Raw genomic sequence first — 19,676 nt, 5'->3', positions numbered from 1 at the left:
CTGGGCCCTCTCCATGTGTTCCCTAACGCTTTCCCATACTGTATGTAGGTGAGTTTTTAAGTCTCGGGTATAGTTTAGAAGGGTCTTCTCTCCTCCTTCCTCTTCCCACATTTCCGCGGCCATGTCTAGTAGGGTCCTGGGTTGTCGCCCAAATAACAACTCAAAAGGACTATGGCCTGTAGATGCTTGTTCGTGGGTCCTGATTGCGTATAAGACTAAGGGAAGTTTTCTATCCCAGTCCTTACCTGTCTCTGAGATGGATTTTTTTAGTAGTGTCTTTAGGGTACGATTATATCTCTCCACCAAACCATCGGTTTGTGGATGATAGACCGACGTCCGCAATTGTTTAATCCCTAATAATTGACATATTTGTGTCATCAAGTTGGACATGAATTGGGTGCCTTGATCTGTTAAGATCTCCCGCGGAAACCCAATTCGGGAAAAGAACCCAATCATGGCGTGGGCGACACTCTTGGTGCTAATACTAGAGAGGGGAATAGCCTCAGGGTATCTAGTGGCGTAGTCCACTAATACCAAGATATAACGATAACCTCTGGATGAAGGTAAAAGGGGGCCAACCAGGTCCATCCCTATTCTGGAGAAGGGAACATCAATGATGGGAAGAGGTTGCAAGGGGGCCTTTCTCCGTGAACCTGGATCAATCAATTGGCATTTTGGACATTGTTGGCAGAACCTCCTAATCTGTGAAAAAAACCCCGGCCAATAAAACTTCCTCAACAAATATTCTTCTGTTTTCTCCCTTCCATAATGGCCACCCCCTGGCTGGCTGTGCGCTAAGTGTAGGACTTGTTGTCTGTAAGGTTCGGGAACTATCAACTGCTTTTTTTCTTCTTGGTTCTGATTAGTGACTCGATATAAAAGATCCTTAATTACAGTGAACGAGGGACCCTTGTCTTGTGGGGTCCGTGGTCGTGCGTTTCCCCAGGCGTGAATTAGACTGGGGTCTTCTCTTTGAGAGGTCCGGAAGGGGGGAAGAGTAGTAAGGGCAAAAACCTCTGTTTTTACCCTCGCGGGACTGGGGTTGTCTGAGTTGTAGGTTTTCTTGATCCTTCTTTTTTCCTTCCGGGAGAGTTTGGGTCGCACCGTCGGAGGTGACAGAGGACTGCTGGAAAAAGGAGCATCCTTCCACCAGGTACTCGGTTCTTCGGCCGGGCGAACACTCTCCAAGAGTTTGGGAAACTCCGAAAAGTCAGTTCCTATAATGGCCTCTTCAACCAGCTGCTCTACTAACCCCACCCTTATGGGGTTTTCTTTTCCTTCCCAGATGAGGGTTGTCCAGATCAGGGGGTATTCTCTGGTTTCTCCGTGAATACAGCAGATTGATACCGTAAGTCCTGACGTGTGGAGACTCTTATTAATTAAATCAGCCCTGACTACTGACTGGCTACACCCTGAGTCAATAAGGGCCACCGTGGGTTTCCCATTGATAAGCAGTGTCTTTTTGTAAGGGGTTGCCCTTCTCCCAGTGTAAAAGACCCTTCCCCTCGTGACCCCTATTTCCATGGGTTCTGGTTTCTCTGTTTTCAGGGGGCAACCGCGAGCGATGTGACCCCATTCTCCGCAGCTGAAACACTGAGGTTGTTGTATGTATGGCCTTTCAAGACCCCGTGGCTTCCCGATTAGTCCCTATGGGCCCCAACCACTTGAGACCCAGATCTTTAATCCTAAAGTATAGAGCCCGGGGATTTTCGGAGGGTCCCCATTTAGCCTTTCTAAATCGGACACGATAATGTTCAGAGTCAAATCCCACCCGTTCCAAGATGCTCTTTTTAATATCCTTATATGGGGTTGTTCCCCCGGGGTTTACCGCCTGATACGCGGCTTGGAGTGTTCCCGTTAATAAGGGGGCGATATATTGGCCCCAGCGCTCCGGTGGCCAGGTAGCGGAAGTCGCAACTCGTTCAAAATTGGTGAAAAAGGCATCGGGGTCTTCACCTTCTTGATATCGTTGTAGGACTGAACTAGGCACATTTGGGTGCACGCGAGTAGCGGCTATTGTATCCGTGAGATTTTTAATGGCGGTTTCATGAACCAACTGGTTGTTGGCCATTATAGTAGCCTGGCTTTTAAGTGCGCTTTGTAGTGCCTCTCTTTCCAACTTAGCCTCTTTTTGTTGCTCTTCCCACACTAATTGTAGGTGTCTTTGTCCTGAGGCCAACTGTTGCATCATATCAGACATGCTACACTGTTCCTCCATTTTCCTGGAAGCCCTTGTCGCCAATTCCAATATCCCACTTCTGACACCACTGTAGCGGGTTCTTTATCCCGAGTCGAAAGGATATTGGAATAAGGCGACAGACTCAGGGTTTTAAGGGGTTAGTGTTTTTATTTCTATCTGCTCGGAGGGGACACTAGCTTGTCTCGCAAAGCTTTGGGGTGTTGTCAGAGTCCAGAAACCAATATGAATCCCCTTTCTTCAGGGTCGAGAGTTCCGGGGATGGCGTGGTCCGGTGTGGAGGGAGGCCTTGTTCCCCCGGCGATCAGTGGGACCGGATTCCCCAAAATAAAGAAGAAAGAAAAACAAGGTACAGGTAAGTGGGGAATATAATTTATCTCCTGTTTCTTTTATGGTTAGTAGGAAGTGAGGGACGAGGAAGTGGGGGGGGGGGGGAATAGGTGAAGCTATGCCTCTTAGTTCCTTATAGTGTCCTCCTGGGTGACCCCTGTCTCTTAGCTTTCCTTGCTGGTTCTGGGTTAGGTCGTGGTTGTAGTTATAGGCAGGGTCTGGGGTCCCATTTATACCACCTCCCCCTCTTTGCAGGACCTTAACTCCCTCTCCTGGTTGTCCTTTCGACCAGTCAGCCACCCGTAGCCCCAATTCCACCCTTGGTACGTCCGTACCTGGTCGGGCCACGCCCCTCCAGGGACGCGGCCGGCTTGCAGGCAGTCTCCCGACTTGTCTTGTACAGGGGCGGGAGGCGTCCTGGGTGTTCCGTTCTTTGTACGTCTTCCTTCTCTCGCGGCAGGGTTATCCTCCGGATGCAGGGGGTTGCGGTGTTCGGAGGTCCTCCTCGCGGTGTCGGCGTCTCTCTCTTCTCTTCTCTCCGTTTCTTGTCCGTCTTCTGGTTTGCGTATTTCTTCCTGACGGATGACGTTAGACGTCATCACGTCAGGAGTTCCTGGGATGCCCCCGGGGTATCCGTCGGCGTCCGTCTTCTCTGACGAAGCCGCGGCGTCCGGAGGCGCCCGGCTACAGACCCACAAAAAAATATATGTAAAGAGGCTATGAGTCAGACATCTTCATCCATTAGGTTATGAAAATGTGATTACTATACAATTCTTGAACAATTATTTTTTAGCCCCGACTATAGCTTTTTGCCAGACAACGAACACAAAAAAAAACAGAAAGATAATATGGATCATGCATCTTCATGCATTAGCGTATGTGTTCCAATTTAATTAATCTTGTTTGCTCATGAAACCTGCAGTATACACAGTAAAGTAACAAGAAATGGCAAAGCCAATAGGTCTGGTTTTTAACTGAAAAAATGTAGGCTAAACATATTGGCTTTGATAAAGCTTGTTATTGGTGCTTCAGATCTACGTTTTTTCTTTGTAAGTTCTGATAAACTGCAAAATTGGCATTATTCTCTTGAGAAAGTGAGTGAAGAGATTTCCGACTCACGTTCAATAATGGTAATAAAATGAAGAAACGTTATTTATACTGATCAAAAAAAGGAAAGCAAGCAATCCTCTTGTGAAATAGGGCACAATTATTCTTGTACGCTTTTCAATGGCTCTGTAACTTATTCATCGAAACATGCAAACAATATTATTTGCCACACACTGGTGAAAATAATGAAGTGATTGTAAGGGATGACACGCGTGTGACAGTGTTTTGCTTCCTAATCATGCAAGAGCTGCCAAGATTCACATCTTGAAGAGGAGGGCGAGCCACCAAGCATGTGTAGGGGTCTTTGCAGATGAGTCTGTTGTGTGTAAGATTCTTTCACATTGCAACATTTATTATACATTTTTAAAACACAACCCCTTTACTTTTGCTTCTATAATGTAACTTGCTCTTCATAATATGACCCATGGCCAGGTAGCACCAAGTCACCACGACCTTCCATAACAAAAGTCCTTGCTTCGTTTGAATATTGGGTCTGGTATGTTGCTGCAATGGCATCTCTTACTTGATGTTTTCTGTCTTTTCACCACGGCACTATTGTAAGTTCCTATATCCTGCAGCTTCTTCCTCTTGAGCGTCCTATTCCAGTCACCACCATTCTGAGGTGTACTTAGCTTCTTTACTGAAACAGAAATCGAAAATTATACATTATTTTCTTCAATGGAACAACCACGTCCGTCTGATGCACTGAATGCGCTCAGTCGTTGTATAGTCTTAAGAACTTTTTTTTCTAAATCGAAACAAGCATCAAAAAGTCTTGAAAAGACAGGCGCATGCTAAATTGCATTGACAAAATGTTATAATTGATTGACAAATGTCTCCTAAATGCCAGCACTAACATATGTTCTCTAATATTTCATAAAGCTTCTACTTATGTTGAGTTGCTGAAAACCAGCCTTGGAGAGACCCTATACACTGAGATCAATACGACTTCTCCGGGCGTAATTGAGCAGGTGAGTTTTGGGTAATGTGACCACTTTCAACCTGCTGTCCCGGTGAATCGATACTTGAAATACCTGTATAGTGTACATTTCATACTTGTGTGGTCACAGGCAATATGCATCCTGTTCAGGAGGTGCAAGTTTTAACACGAAGGTGAATAGTTGAGTCTTAGTAAGGTAATAAATTCATAGTGGGCTTATGCTAAAAAATAAACAAACAAGTAGTGGATTCCTTATTGTAAGGAGATTTTTGGGAGTGCTGGTACCTTGTGATGAACTATACTGAAGCTGGCACATACTTACAGATGTGATAGTTACTTCTTAAGCGCACCTTTTTCTTACTTTTACGTATTGTAAGATTATTATTTTTTTAACCACAAGCTCATGAATAATTAAAAGCATAGTTGTCTCGGCTCAAAAATAGTGAGTTCTGTACATACAAAGGCTCAGCTAACACATTTCACACCAGAACGGTTGGCATCGAGCTTTATCAAGACTGCAATCACTGTTATTTACAAGAATACAAACATACAGTATGTATTCACACAGACAAATAGCAAGTTATATAATATGAAAAAACAATATGTGTAGGTTACAAAAACGTGACAAAGAAAATGTACTCATTGAGAAATCTGTTGACATTCGTTCAGCTTTTATTATATGACTTAATATACTCATGAGGTAATTTTGAGTTTCAAAAACACTTATCAAATTCTGCTAAGTGTATGAAAATGTATACTGGGTATTAAAAATATGCCTCATTGGATGCTGTGTAGGTGGCACAATGATGCCGTGTTCGAGTGGTGCTATTATAATTATGAAGTGTAGTCATATTATGCTGCCCTAAAATACTTAATAGTCATAATGTAAGTATAATCATAATTTAGGCTGAGAAACAAATGGCGGAAGGTGAACGTAGGTTTAAATTTTAAAATAGTGAGTTATTAATTTAAAAGAAAAGTGGCATTGTCCACTAATAATGAGTAAGTCATGCATTACGTGTCGGATATCAATGTTAAGTATTAGCAGGCGTCATATTGATATTTTAAAAGAACCACTTACTGTGTATTCTTTTCAACTCCATGGAATACAAAAGATGCACTGTCACTCCATTTTCACGCGTGATAGCAGAGTCCCATAATGTCCACTGAAAATCAATAAGGCAAAGGTAGCTCATGTTTGGGGTAAATTTGTTAAGTAATGTTTCTGTTTAAATTTAAAACATTTGCTTATCTCGTCATAAAACTCCTGAAGTCCACGGATGGACTCAAATTTTTTATGAATGGGTGTGTAGTCTGGTTTTTCTCAATCTGCCATTGTAGTTAAGTACTGCCCTGAATGAAGTCAACATCTGCTGTTGAAAACCTTTTCTTCTGGTTCTGTGATGCCCTGGGTTTAGGCACTCGTTTCTCTTCCAGTGATGGGGCAATTTCAAAAAGGGTGAAAATTATATTTTATCTCATTATAAAAAAAAAGTCAGCTTCATTTACCAGTAGCATTTGCAAAGTTATCCTCAAGCGTTTGACAATATCTACATATTTTCCTTGGAGAGGTGAGAGTGCATGCAAATCTCTTTACCTGTTACCCTCACTATATCTCATGATGTAGGCCTGGCTTCCATAAAGTGTATCATTCCAAAACCAAAATTACCACTGCTGAATAACATTGTCATGTGTGATGTCCTGCAGTGGAGGTAGTAGTTGGATATCCTACCAATTGTAAATTTTAACTGTAGAATTGTTCTAGTAATTTATCTGTGATATTTTTGATCCTGAGAAGTTACTGATCTTGGCATTTAACCATAGTGTTCTTTAATGTAAGTTTTTTTTTTCCAAGAAAATACACAAACACATGCAAGTATGCTTTTTATACGGTACTTTAGCAGCTTTAGCCACGCTGATGCTGTAAGTGCTTTTATGACATGTTTACAATCCATGGTGACACATATGGGTTCTAGCCATTTAAATGAGACAGTTCAGTTGCTAGCTGTGCCTGACCTGTCTGGGTGTTTGGGTTTCTTTCTACGTTCAAGACAATCCTTTATAAGGGCCTATAATTTTACTACCACAATTCTATATTGTTATTTTCATAGTGTCAAATCAAGGAGCAATTGCGTATTGAATGTCTGTGTATGTGAGCAATAGCCCTTCATTTTCATAGACTGTGAGAGCTGAGCTATGAAAGAGTTTACTCAACATTATTTTCAAGATGAAGCAAAGGCAGTCACTACAAAACCCTTCTTCCTAGCATCCCTTTATGCTAAGGACAATAACTTAAAAAGCATTTTACAAGTTTAAAAACATTTTGCAGATTTGAAATACACTGAGATTAAACATATAAAAACTGAAAATGGTTATAAAAATGTCTGTGACTATGGGGGATGCTCGGATGAGAAGTGTAAACTAGGGAGGAATGGAGAGGATAGTGTCTACTTCATAATTTGCAGACTTCGACAGAAATAATTATTTGTATCTCAAATGGATGAGAAGATGCTCAAAATTGTGCTTTTAAGAGGCTATGCGGCTTGAGACAATCTAAAACTGTTATCTTTTCACTTTTCATCTCATGATTGTTGATTTGACAGTTCTATGCTGCCTAAACAGGCAACAGCTGCTGGGATTCATCTTCAGATACTTCCACATTGATTGGGAAAGGGGATCATTCAGAACCAAAAAAACAAAACTTTACATATTCAATAATTATTCATTACTTTTCACAAACATATTTTGTTTCAGCATTCATGAAAACTTTCAAGTGTTCATCATAGACTGTTCTCTGAGGTATCTGAGGAGGGCGCAATGAGTTTAGTGGAATCTAACTCAATCGTCATCTATTTTGGAAGTGTAGAAAAGAGAGCCTGCTTGTGGGACTTGCACATGTAAATATGTAATATACAGAGCTGTTCTGCAGGGCTTTTTCATAACAGAAAAGGGGTTTCCCGGAAGCTCTTGAGTGTAAGCAAATATTAACGCCGAAAGAGAAAAAAAGAGTTTAAAACATAACTTTTTCTTACAACTAGTGGACATACATAGGCTTGTGCATGTCGACTTGAAATTATTTTACTCTGGTAGGTAGAAAACACAGGGTTAGAGAAGTATATCGTGCCACTTTCATTGCCTGGTTGAAAGGCGTGATCAGAGTCAAATTAGTCAGTGGATCTTGTCTTTTTTTAAGGCTGGACTGGTTATATAGAACACAGAGAAAACTCTCAATAGGCTGAAATCACTGGGATGGACTGTGCCCTGCTATTCCTCATGGGTAATACATCGTTTGGCATTCTAACATCCTTTTTTTGACTTGATGTACCAGCATATTGAACACTATGGTGTGGTAGATTGTTAAAGAGCACAAGTTATTGTGTGTTGACCACTAAATATAACGACAAATGGTTAATTCCAATTAACATCTCTGATCTTTAATAAAGACCACAGCAGTATGGCATAAAAAGTGCACTAGTGGCATTAAAGTCTTATGCTATATGTGGACGGCAGTCAGGAGTGGCTCCTTCGCAATGAGGAAGAAGCGTCACCCCCCCCTGACTAAGCCAGGAGATGAAAGATAAAATAATATTTAATTATCGTTTTATCTTCCATCTGCTAACTAAGCCAGCAGTGTGTCCAGGGTGGGGTAGGTATGAGTTGTGGGAGGGGGATGAGGGGAGAGTGCACATGTGTGTTTGGCCGGCTGTTTCAGGCCGGCCAAACACACAAGCACACTTAGGTTTCTATAACCCAAGGTAGGCCAGTGCACAACAGGTCTGAAACAGCAGCTTTCTCTGCCTACGTCCCTGGCCTGAATTCAGGCCAAGCCCATAGGAAGCATAAGCTGCCATTTCAGTCCTTGTTTGTGCACCTGTGTGCACAAACAATGACAACCAAACAGACGAGGGCCTACCTGGGACTTTCCAGGGGGTCCTCCTCTCCTTGTTATCTGACGGCAACGAGTTCCCTTCAGCAGCTGCCTCCCTCTGCTCCAGTGCACACTGCAGCCCAGTTATGGGCCGCGCAGCGCAAGTGCAGACTCTCTGCGCTTGTGCAGCCCATAATGGGTTGCAGCCGCATCAGGTGAGCTCCACTCTGCTGGCGGGCTAGCAGAATTTTTGGGATAACTCCAAGCGGAGCGTGGAGTTCCAAAAACTCTGTTAGCTCTGCCAGCGGAGAGGAGTGGAGCTCCTCGCACAGGACTACAGAATATATAAAAGGAAAGACATGCCCAGTATTTAGACAAGCATGTCCTTCAGTAACTGGATTAAAAGTGATACTTCACTGTACAGGTTCCTGTAGCCTTTCCCATTAGAAATTAAAGTTGTCTTTTTCATAAGCTGGATATTGGAAAGGCTAAGAAAATTATCTGCACTCTGTTTAAATACTTGCAAAGGTTTATAGCCCTGAATCTTTATTAAATATGTCTTAGAAATAAATTTAATAAAAGCTATATATCGCTGGCTACACCCTGGATAGGACCTCCAGTTTCAGTAAATACCCCTCTACTTTGTCCAAGCCTAAAGATGCCTAGAGCAAGGATTTCTGGGATGAATTTACAATAAAGTCAAAGGAAGTTCTGAAAAGGTGTGCTGGTTTCAATGTGCAAATGTTCTAGAAGATAAGGTTATCTCACCAATTACTAGATTGTAAGAAAGGCATCCTTCCACCAGCACTTCAGCACACAACTTGACTTTTACAAGAACAGGTGCAAAGGAACTTGTTGCTGTACAGGTCCAACTGTGTCTGCCTGAAAGAAGACAGGTCTGGGGGCCCTTGTCTTGTACCCAAGAATGGTAAGTGCTACTTAGGTAGATGCATCTGGTGGCCCCTGGACCATAATAGAGAAGGATGGAATCTTTTCTTTAAAGAACCAGCAGACTACTGAGCATTGGGAGTTGGAGTGCTGTTTGACGAAAGTGGATGAGCTTGCCTCCCATTGATGTGGGGGTGGGAGGCCATTATCTGCATAACTCTCTTAGCCCTCAGGATGACAGAACTTGAAAATCTATTTTCTGGGTACATTTTAACATGTCAAGGCGAATGGGGTTCATTCACAAAAAATGTATTACTGGTGCAGCATTTTCCCGAACCTCAACTGAGTTGCCTTCTACTCTGTTAGATGAAATTGGTAACTTGCATTGAAAATTAGATATACGTTTGTCTTAGGAGACTTAACTTTTGGTTGGAATCCTCAGAAAGCACCTAACAGAACTTTTTAAAAGAATTAGAGCTTTATATTCTCTCATTATTCAATCATGACCCCATTAACTTTAGGGCCACCTTCTCGATGTGGCGTTTATCTCATCTGACATGCAGCGTACGGCTTTTCCCTACAGTTTGATGACATAGATGATCATTGTGTGGAGTCCCTTTATCCATGCACATTCCCAAAGAGCATCATACCCCTGTGCAGCAGAGTCCAGCCATTGAGAACTACTTGAGTTCGTTCTACCTAGAATGATCTGAGGAGGCTCTCTCACTTGCTTCAGGTATTCTGCTCTTTCTCTCATTGACATAGGACATAAATGCCTGACAAGCAATGTTTAAACCCAGCCTCACTGAATCCTTCAACAAAGTGGTCCCGTTTAAACCCCAAAAGTGCTCTAATAAATCTATCTCAAACAAATTCTTGATTTAACACTGAATTGCAACTGTTTCAACTTATTGGTAGGAGGGCAGAAATCATTGGCGCATCATTTACTCTTTTGAGTAAAGACAACTGTTCACTCATTCTTTGTCTCTCTACAGCCAGGGGATCAGTTGGCTAAACTGAAATGCTACTCACTACGCATCACTCAAGCTTCCAAATCATCTAGAGCCCAGTTTTAACGTTATTGCCAATCTTGTAGTCCCAAGAGTAAAAAAGGCTAACATCCCTATGGCTTCATTTAGTTTGAAGATTTTTATTGACAAAATATCCAGCATCGGGACACCATAGAAAAAGACACCTTCTCTCATGTAAACTCAACAGTTCTGGTACAACTTTCTCTTGAGGGCATTTCCAAAATTGACCATGTCAACAGTTTCTCCTTGTGTTAAACCTGAGTGTCCAAAGTCATACAGAGAGCAACCAGTTCAAAATCCTTCAGCTCCCCGAGAACATTGCTCACCTCATAATATGAAACCACTTGCTCCATCTAACGCTGTGGATACTATTTCACTTCTTCCTTAAGCAGGCAGGATGCTAGTTTACATAAAGGCAGCCTTGATAAACCCTCTTCCAAAGGAATCTCGGCTTTCCTCCTCAGACCCTACTAATGTTTAACTAATTGTTCTCTTCCAATTACTTGTTGAAGAGTTAGAAAGTTTTAAGCAGTTTCAACATTTTATTGACCCCAGTAACCTTCTTAATCCATTGCATATTGGATTCAGGGATGGACATAGCAAAAAACTGATTGTTACGTCTGTCCTAGATGATCTTAGAGGTGGTGTTGACTAAGTGTAGACAACAGAGTCAGGGGCACCTTCATTTTAAATTGCTTGTCAGCAGCATCTTGGGTCACAGGATAGAGCTATGTTGAAAGTATAAATAAACATAAAGATTACCACATAATAATGTATAAGTACAGTAATATTCTTATTTACCAGTGTCATTAAATATAGGTGGCTTGTTTCTTACCTTATCCTAAGCTGGCAATTCTTTCAACATTCAATAGATATCCAGAAAAAAGGAGCTAATCTGATTCACACCACTTTGGTGTTGTATTTGCTTGCTACCTGAGATACGGTGTTTTCAGGTATGAAAATATTAGCAGTTAGGCATCCATGTACCCATACAGAGACACATCTACCCCTTTGCCTTTTTCCCCGCATCAAAATGCAAATTGATTCTTATAATCTTCTACAGGTATGTCAATCTAATATTGTTAGGAAAACATTAGTCTAAATGTGAGTCTCGTTTTACTTAATAATGTTATGCATCATTGCATCATTGCTAAACACATCCAGTTTAATTTCTAAACTGTAAGATGTTTGCCCTGCCTTCTTTTGTGTACCCCAGACCCCACCAGCCGAGACACGAATAAACATACCATTCACAAGGCCATTCCTTCCTATATACATTAATCGGTTCTAATGGCACGTGCTATTAGTAGCCTTTGTCTTAACCATGCTGAAATGGGCCGCACATCCATCTTCCTAAATGTGTGTATCGATACAGCTGATTTAAAATTAGACAAACTGATCTTCTCAAATGAACAAATCTATGGTATTTAAACACTAATGTCAGTCATAGAGGATGATAAACATTTACAGAAAATGAAAAAGAAAAGAAAATAAAACACTAATTTTTTGACATAATACAATTGGAAAGTACCCAATTAGGACATAAAACCAAGATTCTGAACCACTGAATGTGGTTTGGCCTATGTGCCAGGATGTTTTTCAGTCAGTGTGTGCACTGACACCTAAATGCCTGATTGACTTGCAGTTCACCAATAGCTATTTCACTGTCAGAAGCCTGAATCTGTTATTTTTTTCCAGTTCTTTTTTTTTTTTAAAGCAGATGGCAGCTTTCGAAGCCCTTCTCATCAATGGGAAACCGTTCCGCTTCATCTCAGAGCGGTTAGGGGCAAGAGTTGGACAGGCACTGCTTAGCAGCCAATCCTTCCCCCGAGGCTCCCTGGCAAAGACTATCACCCTCATTACAACCCTGGTGGATGGCGGTAAAATGGAGAAAAGTACTGCCCATAGGCTGGCGGTACTATTCTCCATAATATGACATTGGCGGTTTGGCTCAAGCCAAACCGCCAATGTACCACACCATCCGCCACAGTGGTAACAACCGACGGGCTGGAGATTTCACTCTCCAGCCTGGCGGCCATCACTTGCCTGCCCGCGGGATTATGACCCCGCCAACCGCCATGGTTTTCATGGCATGCTTACCGCCACGAAAACCATGGCGGTAGGCACTATCAGTGACATGGAATCCCCTCCCTGTCACTGATAGGGATTTTCCCCGCCACCCCCACCCCGTCCCCCAGGCCCCCACTCCCTCCCTCCCTCTCCAGACCCCCTCCATGACATAAACGCACCATCGAACACACGCATACACACACTCATACCCACATTCATCAACGCATGCATGCATCCATTCCCACACACCCACACACACAGACACACAACAAAACATACACGCACTCACACATCCATACACACACAGACAACACGCATCACACACCTGCATACATGCATGCACAGACACATATACACACACCCCCACACACACCATACCCCCCACACCCCTCCCTTGTCGGAGCACCTGACTTACCTGATATCAGGGAGTCCTCCAGCAGGAGACTGGACTCTGCTGCTAGCAGCAGCGTCTGCCAGCAGAACATCGCCAGGCTGTATCATGGGTCATGATACAGTCTGCGGCGGTCTACTGGCATGGCGCTGCTGCCTTACTGCCATATGCCACCATGGCCGCAGCCAGATTTCCGCCATCCTTCTGGCGGAAATCCAGCTGCATTCATAGTACGGTGGATGACTGGTAGCCGCGGTGACGGTATTTTGGCGGCTGTCACAGCGGCGGTAGGCGGTATATACTGTCAATATTGTAATGAGGGCCTATTTGCCTGATTTAAATATTGACGGACAAGTTACTCCGTCACAATGGAGACAGACATCCCGTCCACCAATATCTGAATCCCATAGAATATATAATGGGATTTATATATTGGCAGATGGGATATCCATCACTGTTGTGACGGAGTAACTCGTCTGTCAGTATCTAAATCAGGCACTATGGGCCTGATTAAGACTTTGGCAGTCTTTTGGAAAGATGGCTGCGGTGGTGGCTGCCAAAAGACCACCATGTTGGTGGTGATCTGACCGGCGTATTACGGACCTCATTGTGAAGGCTGCCAAACAACAGCCAAAAATCCCAAACCACCAGGACACTGGTGATTCCAGCACTGCCAGCCCAACACAAATCCGCCCACCAGATTACGAGCCACAGATTGTCACAGCGATTCTTCCATGGTGGAAAACCATTGGTGGTGCCAAACGCCGCGGTCAGAAACCACCACTGACAGAACACACCACCACATTGGACAGTTCGAATACCTGACACACATCCACACACTGGACACACACTGCTATATAAAACCCCCCCCACACAACCTACAATCCTTTGCAACAAAACCACAATACTGAGAAAGAGAGAGTAGGCACATACACATCACACGAAGCACACACCAGCAACAAAAACACAATACACACATAATGAGCACACATTCCATGACAACCGACCATCCCTCACACAGCGCACCACCCACTCCCCATCAATCACCCGAACACTGCACCCTTTCATACACACCACCACCCCACACATACTGTCAACACAACACAACCATGTCCCGACAAAAAAAAAACACTATTTACCAACGATGAGTTAAGGGTCATGGTGGATGAAATAATCAGGGTAGAGCCACAACTGTTCGGATCTCAGGTCTAGCAAATATCCATTGCCAGGAAAATGGAGTTATGGCAAGGAATAGTCAATAGGGCCACCTCAGTGGGCAGACACCCACGCACAAGGGAGGGCATCAGGAAGAGGTGGAACGACCTACGGGGGAAGGTGCATTCCATGGCATCGAGACACCAGTCAGCCGTGCAGAAGACTAGCGGTGCCCCCTTTCCTCCTCCACAGTTCACATGTTGGGAGGAAAAGGTCTTGGACATACTGCGTCCTGAGGGCCTGACTGGAATAACTGGGGGACTGAAGTCTGGTAATTACACAGAACGTCCATGTCACACAATTGTCGTGTCCTGCATGCTTCCTCACCACCCAAATACACCCTAATTCACTGAAGGTCCCACTACACCCACCTGCCAATCGCATAATGCCCCTCTCCTGCATGCCACCAACCCCACATAGACCTTGGTAAACGCAGCGATACCACAGGCTAATCCTATCACTACGACTACCACAATGCACCAACCCATCAATGTGAAAACCTGGAAATTGCACATCACGTCACATTTCATGCATGTATGACCATTCCACTACCTACATCAACTAGTCTGTACGACTGAGGGCCAGTACACAGCAATGAAAGCAATGCAGTGGCACACCACAATGGCAAGCAAGGCAAAACACAGCTACAGCTCAGTGGCATTTCAAAATGGCCACTGATCCATATCCCCAAGCCTGCAATGGACTGACCATGGTTTGGAAAGTAAGATGGCAGAATCCATGCACATGCACAACTTCCAGAACCAGGAATTATACCCTAGCATACAAACATGCTGTGTCCCTAAAGGGACATCATGGTGCAATGTGCAGCCACATTGTGTGACGACTAGCAAGCCTGACTACTCACTAGGATAGCAGAGTTGAATAGTCATGTCAACTATTAGATAGTACCAGAGCTCATCAGCAGTGCCATATGTACAAATCATTGATGACAGCACCCAACATGGAGTCTGGTACTCCAGTCACAGACTTGTATGTACTACCAAGGTATGCTATGCAGCATCTGTCATTGTCATTGCAGGGAATCATGGTAAGCCACTGTCTGCATCTCACAAACAGGGAACCAAACACACTTACTGAACTGTACTCTGTGTCTTACTTATCCACAGGTAACCCTGCCATTTCCACCATGGAGAGTATACCAAACCCTGCCAGACCTCCTCAGGATGAAGGCCCCAGTGAGGACAACACGCCTGGATGTTTGGACAGTGACGACCTACCTGGCCCATCCGGGACACCTGGTCAGTCGACGACTCCCAGCCTCACCCTGCCCACATCAATCCCCCCCCACCAGTTGCTACAACATCACAGCCAACCAACATGTGTTCCAAGGACAGTCAAATCTGTTGAGTGCCCCACAGTACAGGGGCCTGAGTTGGGCCTTCACAACCGAGACAACGACGGTCCTGCCAACACAGGCAGTGGGCACACCATGGCAGGGGCACAGGCACCTGGGGGCAGGGTGCGTGGAAGGGATACTGTGGGCCAGAGAATGGGGCACCAAAGGGACTCCACTGACCAGGACACCATCTCCCAAGTTATGGGAGCATGCCAAACTTCTCAGGACAGTCTGGGATAGATCACCATTTTAGGGGAAAATCAAAGGCTGCAGAGGGAATACCACCAGGCGGTCATGCAGCAGTGGCAGGCACACAATGCCGCCATAGCCTCCATAGTAGGGGTGCTGAGGGACATGACCAGCATGCTGCATGCTTTAGCAACCCACCATCAGGCCCCTTCCACTAACAACGTGACATCTGCCCCCTCTAAATCAGCTCCAGCTAGTGGAATGGAGGCAATGCCAGGGGAACCCAAGCCTCAGATAACCCTCCCTCCCTCTGTAGCTGAAGAACCCCCACACAGATGTGGACGCCCATCCAGACATCCGGCTGGAGCAGATGCTGAGTTGTCACCCTTGTGTGCCACTGAGACACCTTGTTGACCTTTCTGAGACAGAACTCCATTTTCCCATGGTACAAGTACACTGGACCTGTGTGATCAACTGTTGTAGCAGCTACTCTCATCAATCCATCTACCATGATTCAACTCATCACCAGGTATGCTATGCTGTTCACCTTTATTTCACGTGTCACTACATTTGAATGAACAATAACCCACTTGAGGCCACAGCTACTGTATATGTGTGATTAATGATACAGCAACAATTCTCCTTCTCCCAAACAGTGGTTTGGTAATTCCCACCTGATTCGAACTGGCAGTGTAATGGCCAACAGACTGAGGCTCCCTCAGCAGGACACACATGACAACAGGAATGTCACTGGACAGATATCACACCAGGGTATAGTCTGTCGTCCCATCTGCAATAAGAGCATGACAGACAGTACCAGCAGGATGGAAGGCATGATGACACAGTAAGGGCAAATACAGTGAATCAACTGTGTGCCTATTGTAGTAGCATCCAATTCATGGGCACCCAGATTGGACCTATACAGTACCAGTCTCAGGCCCTTCCAAGATCCATTTAAGAAGCTAGCTATCATGTACACCTCTCAGAACTGTACTCATTCACCACTGACTACTGACAATGTGTACCTCAGGCCTACGGTAGCAGACCCACAGATGAATCCCACAGCCAGTGGGTGGGAGGAGATGCGAATAGGGGAATGCAAGAAAACTAGCTCAAAAAAAGGCCCTCTACACATACCTGTATGTCACTGGAAGTACAGATCGATGCGCTCAGTCCTACAGTCAGCTGCTCCTTCTTTCTCTGGCTTTTCATCACATGCATTATCACCATGTGCAGCCACAGGTACAGCTGCCGCCCTGTCATCAGCTAACAATGGTGCCCGACGCCTCAGGGCTAAATTGCAGAGCATGCAGCAGGCAACGATGATTTGGCAAACCTTGTGGGACAAGTAGAGGAGAGTACCTCCAGATAGGTCCAGGCATGAGAATTTTGCCTTCAGGAGGCTGAAAGTTTGCTTGATTACACACCTTGTCCTCCCATGGGCCTCATTGAAACATAGTTTGCCTGGTATTGCTAGGTACCTCACTAGTGTCAACAGCCATGGAAGGTTTGGATAGCCTGAGTCACCTGTGAACACAATGATAGAACAATTTAAATTGAAGGTTCGGTGAGTGGCCAGATTGTGATGACAGGTCACATGGCATGCAAACACATAACAATGCATAGTTACCTACCAGCCAGGCCCTCTCTGTGCGTAGTTGTACCGTCAGGTGTGGGACATTGCTGTTCCGCATAATGTAGGAGTCATGCACTGATCCAGGAAACTTGGCTGTCATTTGGGAGATGTACAGGTCTGCCAGACACACCACCTGCATGTTGATAGATTGGTAGTTCTTCTTCCTATACATCTGTTCATTGACACTGGGAGGGACATGGGATACATGGGTGCCATCAATGGCCCCTACCACATGAGGTATCTGTCCCATCTGATAAAGGTCAGTCTTCATATAGGTCATATCCGCTCTTTGGGGAAACCGTTTGTAGCTGTCCAGGTGTTTCAAGAATGCACCAGACTGAACATGGGCTGAGACATCCCTGTTAAGGCAACAGTATTCTGGAAAGACCATGTGGCCAGGAAGTGCAGCACTGAAAATACTTGACCAATAGGAAGTATGCAATATTGATTGCGATAGGCTGGCATCAGATCTTGCTCCAACTGTCTACATAGATCCATGATGGTCTGGCGATTCAGACAATAGGTCTGGATGACAAGCCTGTCCTCCAAGCTTGCCAGGTCTACCAGTGGACGGAACACTGGTGGTTGTCTCATTTCACTCATGACAGGATATCTATGTTTAGAGGAGAGAGTGTACAATAAGTCATGCAGTAGGCACACGTCAGCAGCATGTGGTATAGGGGCAGACAACTAACTTGTGCAGGGGATGCGTAGCATTGCTGACAAACATTACAGAACATGGAAATGCACATCATACACCATCATTGCAGCACATTGGCTGACATGTGAGTAGGATAGGACTGATAGCACATACATAAGTGAAAATGTGTGGGTGACTGTGCAGTCCTGCACTGATCACACGTTAAGCAAGCAACCCATAGTTATCTGACACCTATGTACCTCTGAGTAGCTACACAGTAAAATCCACACATATACCCTCGTCATGTTGTCATGATAGTCCAATTATGTAGCACAACCATGAAGTTAAAACATTGGGTGATACAGATATCTGGACGAATAGGTGTCTGACTCATCATGCTTTGCCATGAGATTTACATGTGGGCATTTTATCTCTGTTCCAATGGGTTGGTTATAGAGGAGGTAAGTGCCTTGGCAGAGCCAGCCTTTTACAATATGCGATGTCAATGGAATGTGTGCAAATGACCTACCAATTCCTTATCAACCTTGGTAATATGCTGCATACATCATTTCTCAATGGTTATTTGGGGGCACAACATGTGGAGTGGGACACTCTGTGGTACCCTTGGCCTAGCTGATGTGACCTGAGGTCCATCTCTGTGGGTCAGGTGAGGATCAGGTATTGCTTCACTCAGGTGATCATGAAGTGATGGTCTTGTTGTACCACTATTTCTAAAGCAGGTATTTGTTGTAATGGGAAATGTTGTAAATGCACTGGCAGTCTTGTACGTCTATATGTAAGTCATGTGTAAATGTAAGTTTTGTATGAAATTTGTACAGTCTGGAGTTTTGCACAGATAATCATGTCAGGTATGGTGTGAGTGATGTTGGTTTACTCATGTTGTCAAGTCCTAGAACAGTAACTGCATGTCAGGTGGAATGGTAGGGGCCCTATGATGTCAAGAGTGGCTGTCTGAAGTGTAGTTGTTGTGACACTGCACTCCGTGATTAACTATGGATGTGTCATGGGTTCCATGTATGCCATTGTAGCTGCACATGCATTAATGAAGTGATGTGGTGTATCTGTGTTTTGTGTGTGCAGATATTCCTCTGTGAATGTGTGAATGTCATGCCATTACTGTTCTCCAGACATGTATTCAACACATCCGTTGTCACCTGTTTGAGAGTCCCACTTGTTGTGGCTTCATCAGTTCAGGTACCTATGGTGCCATCTATGTATAGGGGGTCAGCCAGCAATGTGATATGTATGGCAGGTGCTGTGTGATCTGTGAATTGGGTAGTCTACAGTTTCAACGGACGTTAGTAATTGAGTTGGAATGGTCAGGTGTTGTTTCAGGACAATAATAATAAGTTGTGATCAGTCACCTGCTCTTCCAATAGGTGATAGGAGTATGGAGAGATATGATCTGGAATATGCTTGATATATCTACTTCTGCCTCGGCATGAGTAGCATGCTTGCATGGCTTTACAGGTGTCCAATTGGATTACTCAAGTCGTGCTAACTTACTTAGAATCTGATGTGGGTGTGAGGGATGACAAAGGGGTGGATAGTTGTAACATGTTGTGACGTGATGTAGGATGTGTGTAATGCCAAAAGATATAGCCTAGCCTGGACACGGTTACCTGTAGGTATGCATGTTTACATGTGTGTATGTAAGGAATATGATAACCCTTTCTCTCCCTCTCTCCTTCCCTCTCTCTCCATTTGTGTGCATCAGCATTGGCAGGCAAAGGAGATGGGGCACAGATGAGTGGGGATGCTGCTGGCCACAGGACCTGGAGTGCTGCAAGCAGCGA

The 19,676-nt window shown here is 44.4% G+C and overlaps 1 protein-coding gene across 2 annotated transcripts in view; it reads left to right on the top strand.

Annotated features, from left to right (window-relative positions):
• Positions 1-19,676, top strand: part of LOC138267607 (SLAM family member 9-like) — a 345,225-nt gene that overhangs the window by 230,485 nt on the left and 95,064 nt on the right. For both annotated transcript variants that reach the window (XM_069216670.1, XM_069216668.1), the window contains one exon: positions 4,517-4,605. In XM_069216670.1, the coding sequence (XP_069072771.1) occupies positions 4,517-4,605 (89 nt within the window). The remainder of the gene's footprint in view (positions 1-4,516; positions 4,606-19,676) is intronic.

Source organism: Pleurodeles waltl, chromosome 12, assembly GCF_031143425.1.
Source record: "Pleurodeles waltl isolate 20211129_DDA chromosome 12, aPleWal1.hap1.20221129, whole genome shotgun sequence".
Classification (NCBI taxonomy): domain Eukaryota; kingdom Metazoa; phylum Chordata; class Amphibia; order Caudata; family Salamandridae; genus Pleurodeles; species Pleurodeles waltl.
Note: the sequence above shows the minus strand (reverse complement) of the source record. Positions and strands in the feature narration are given on the sequence as shown.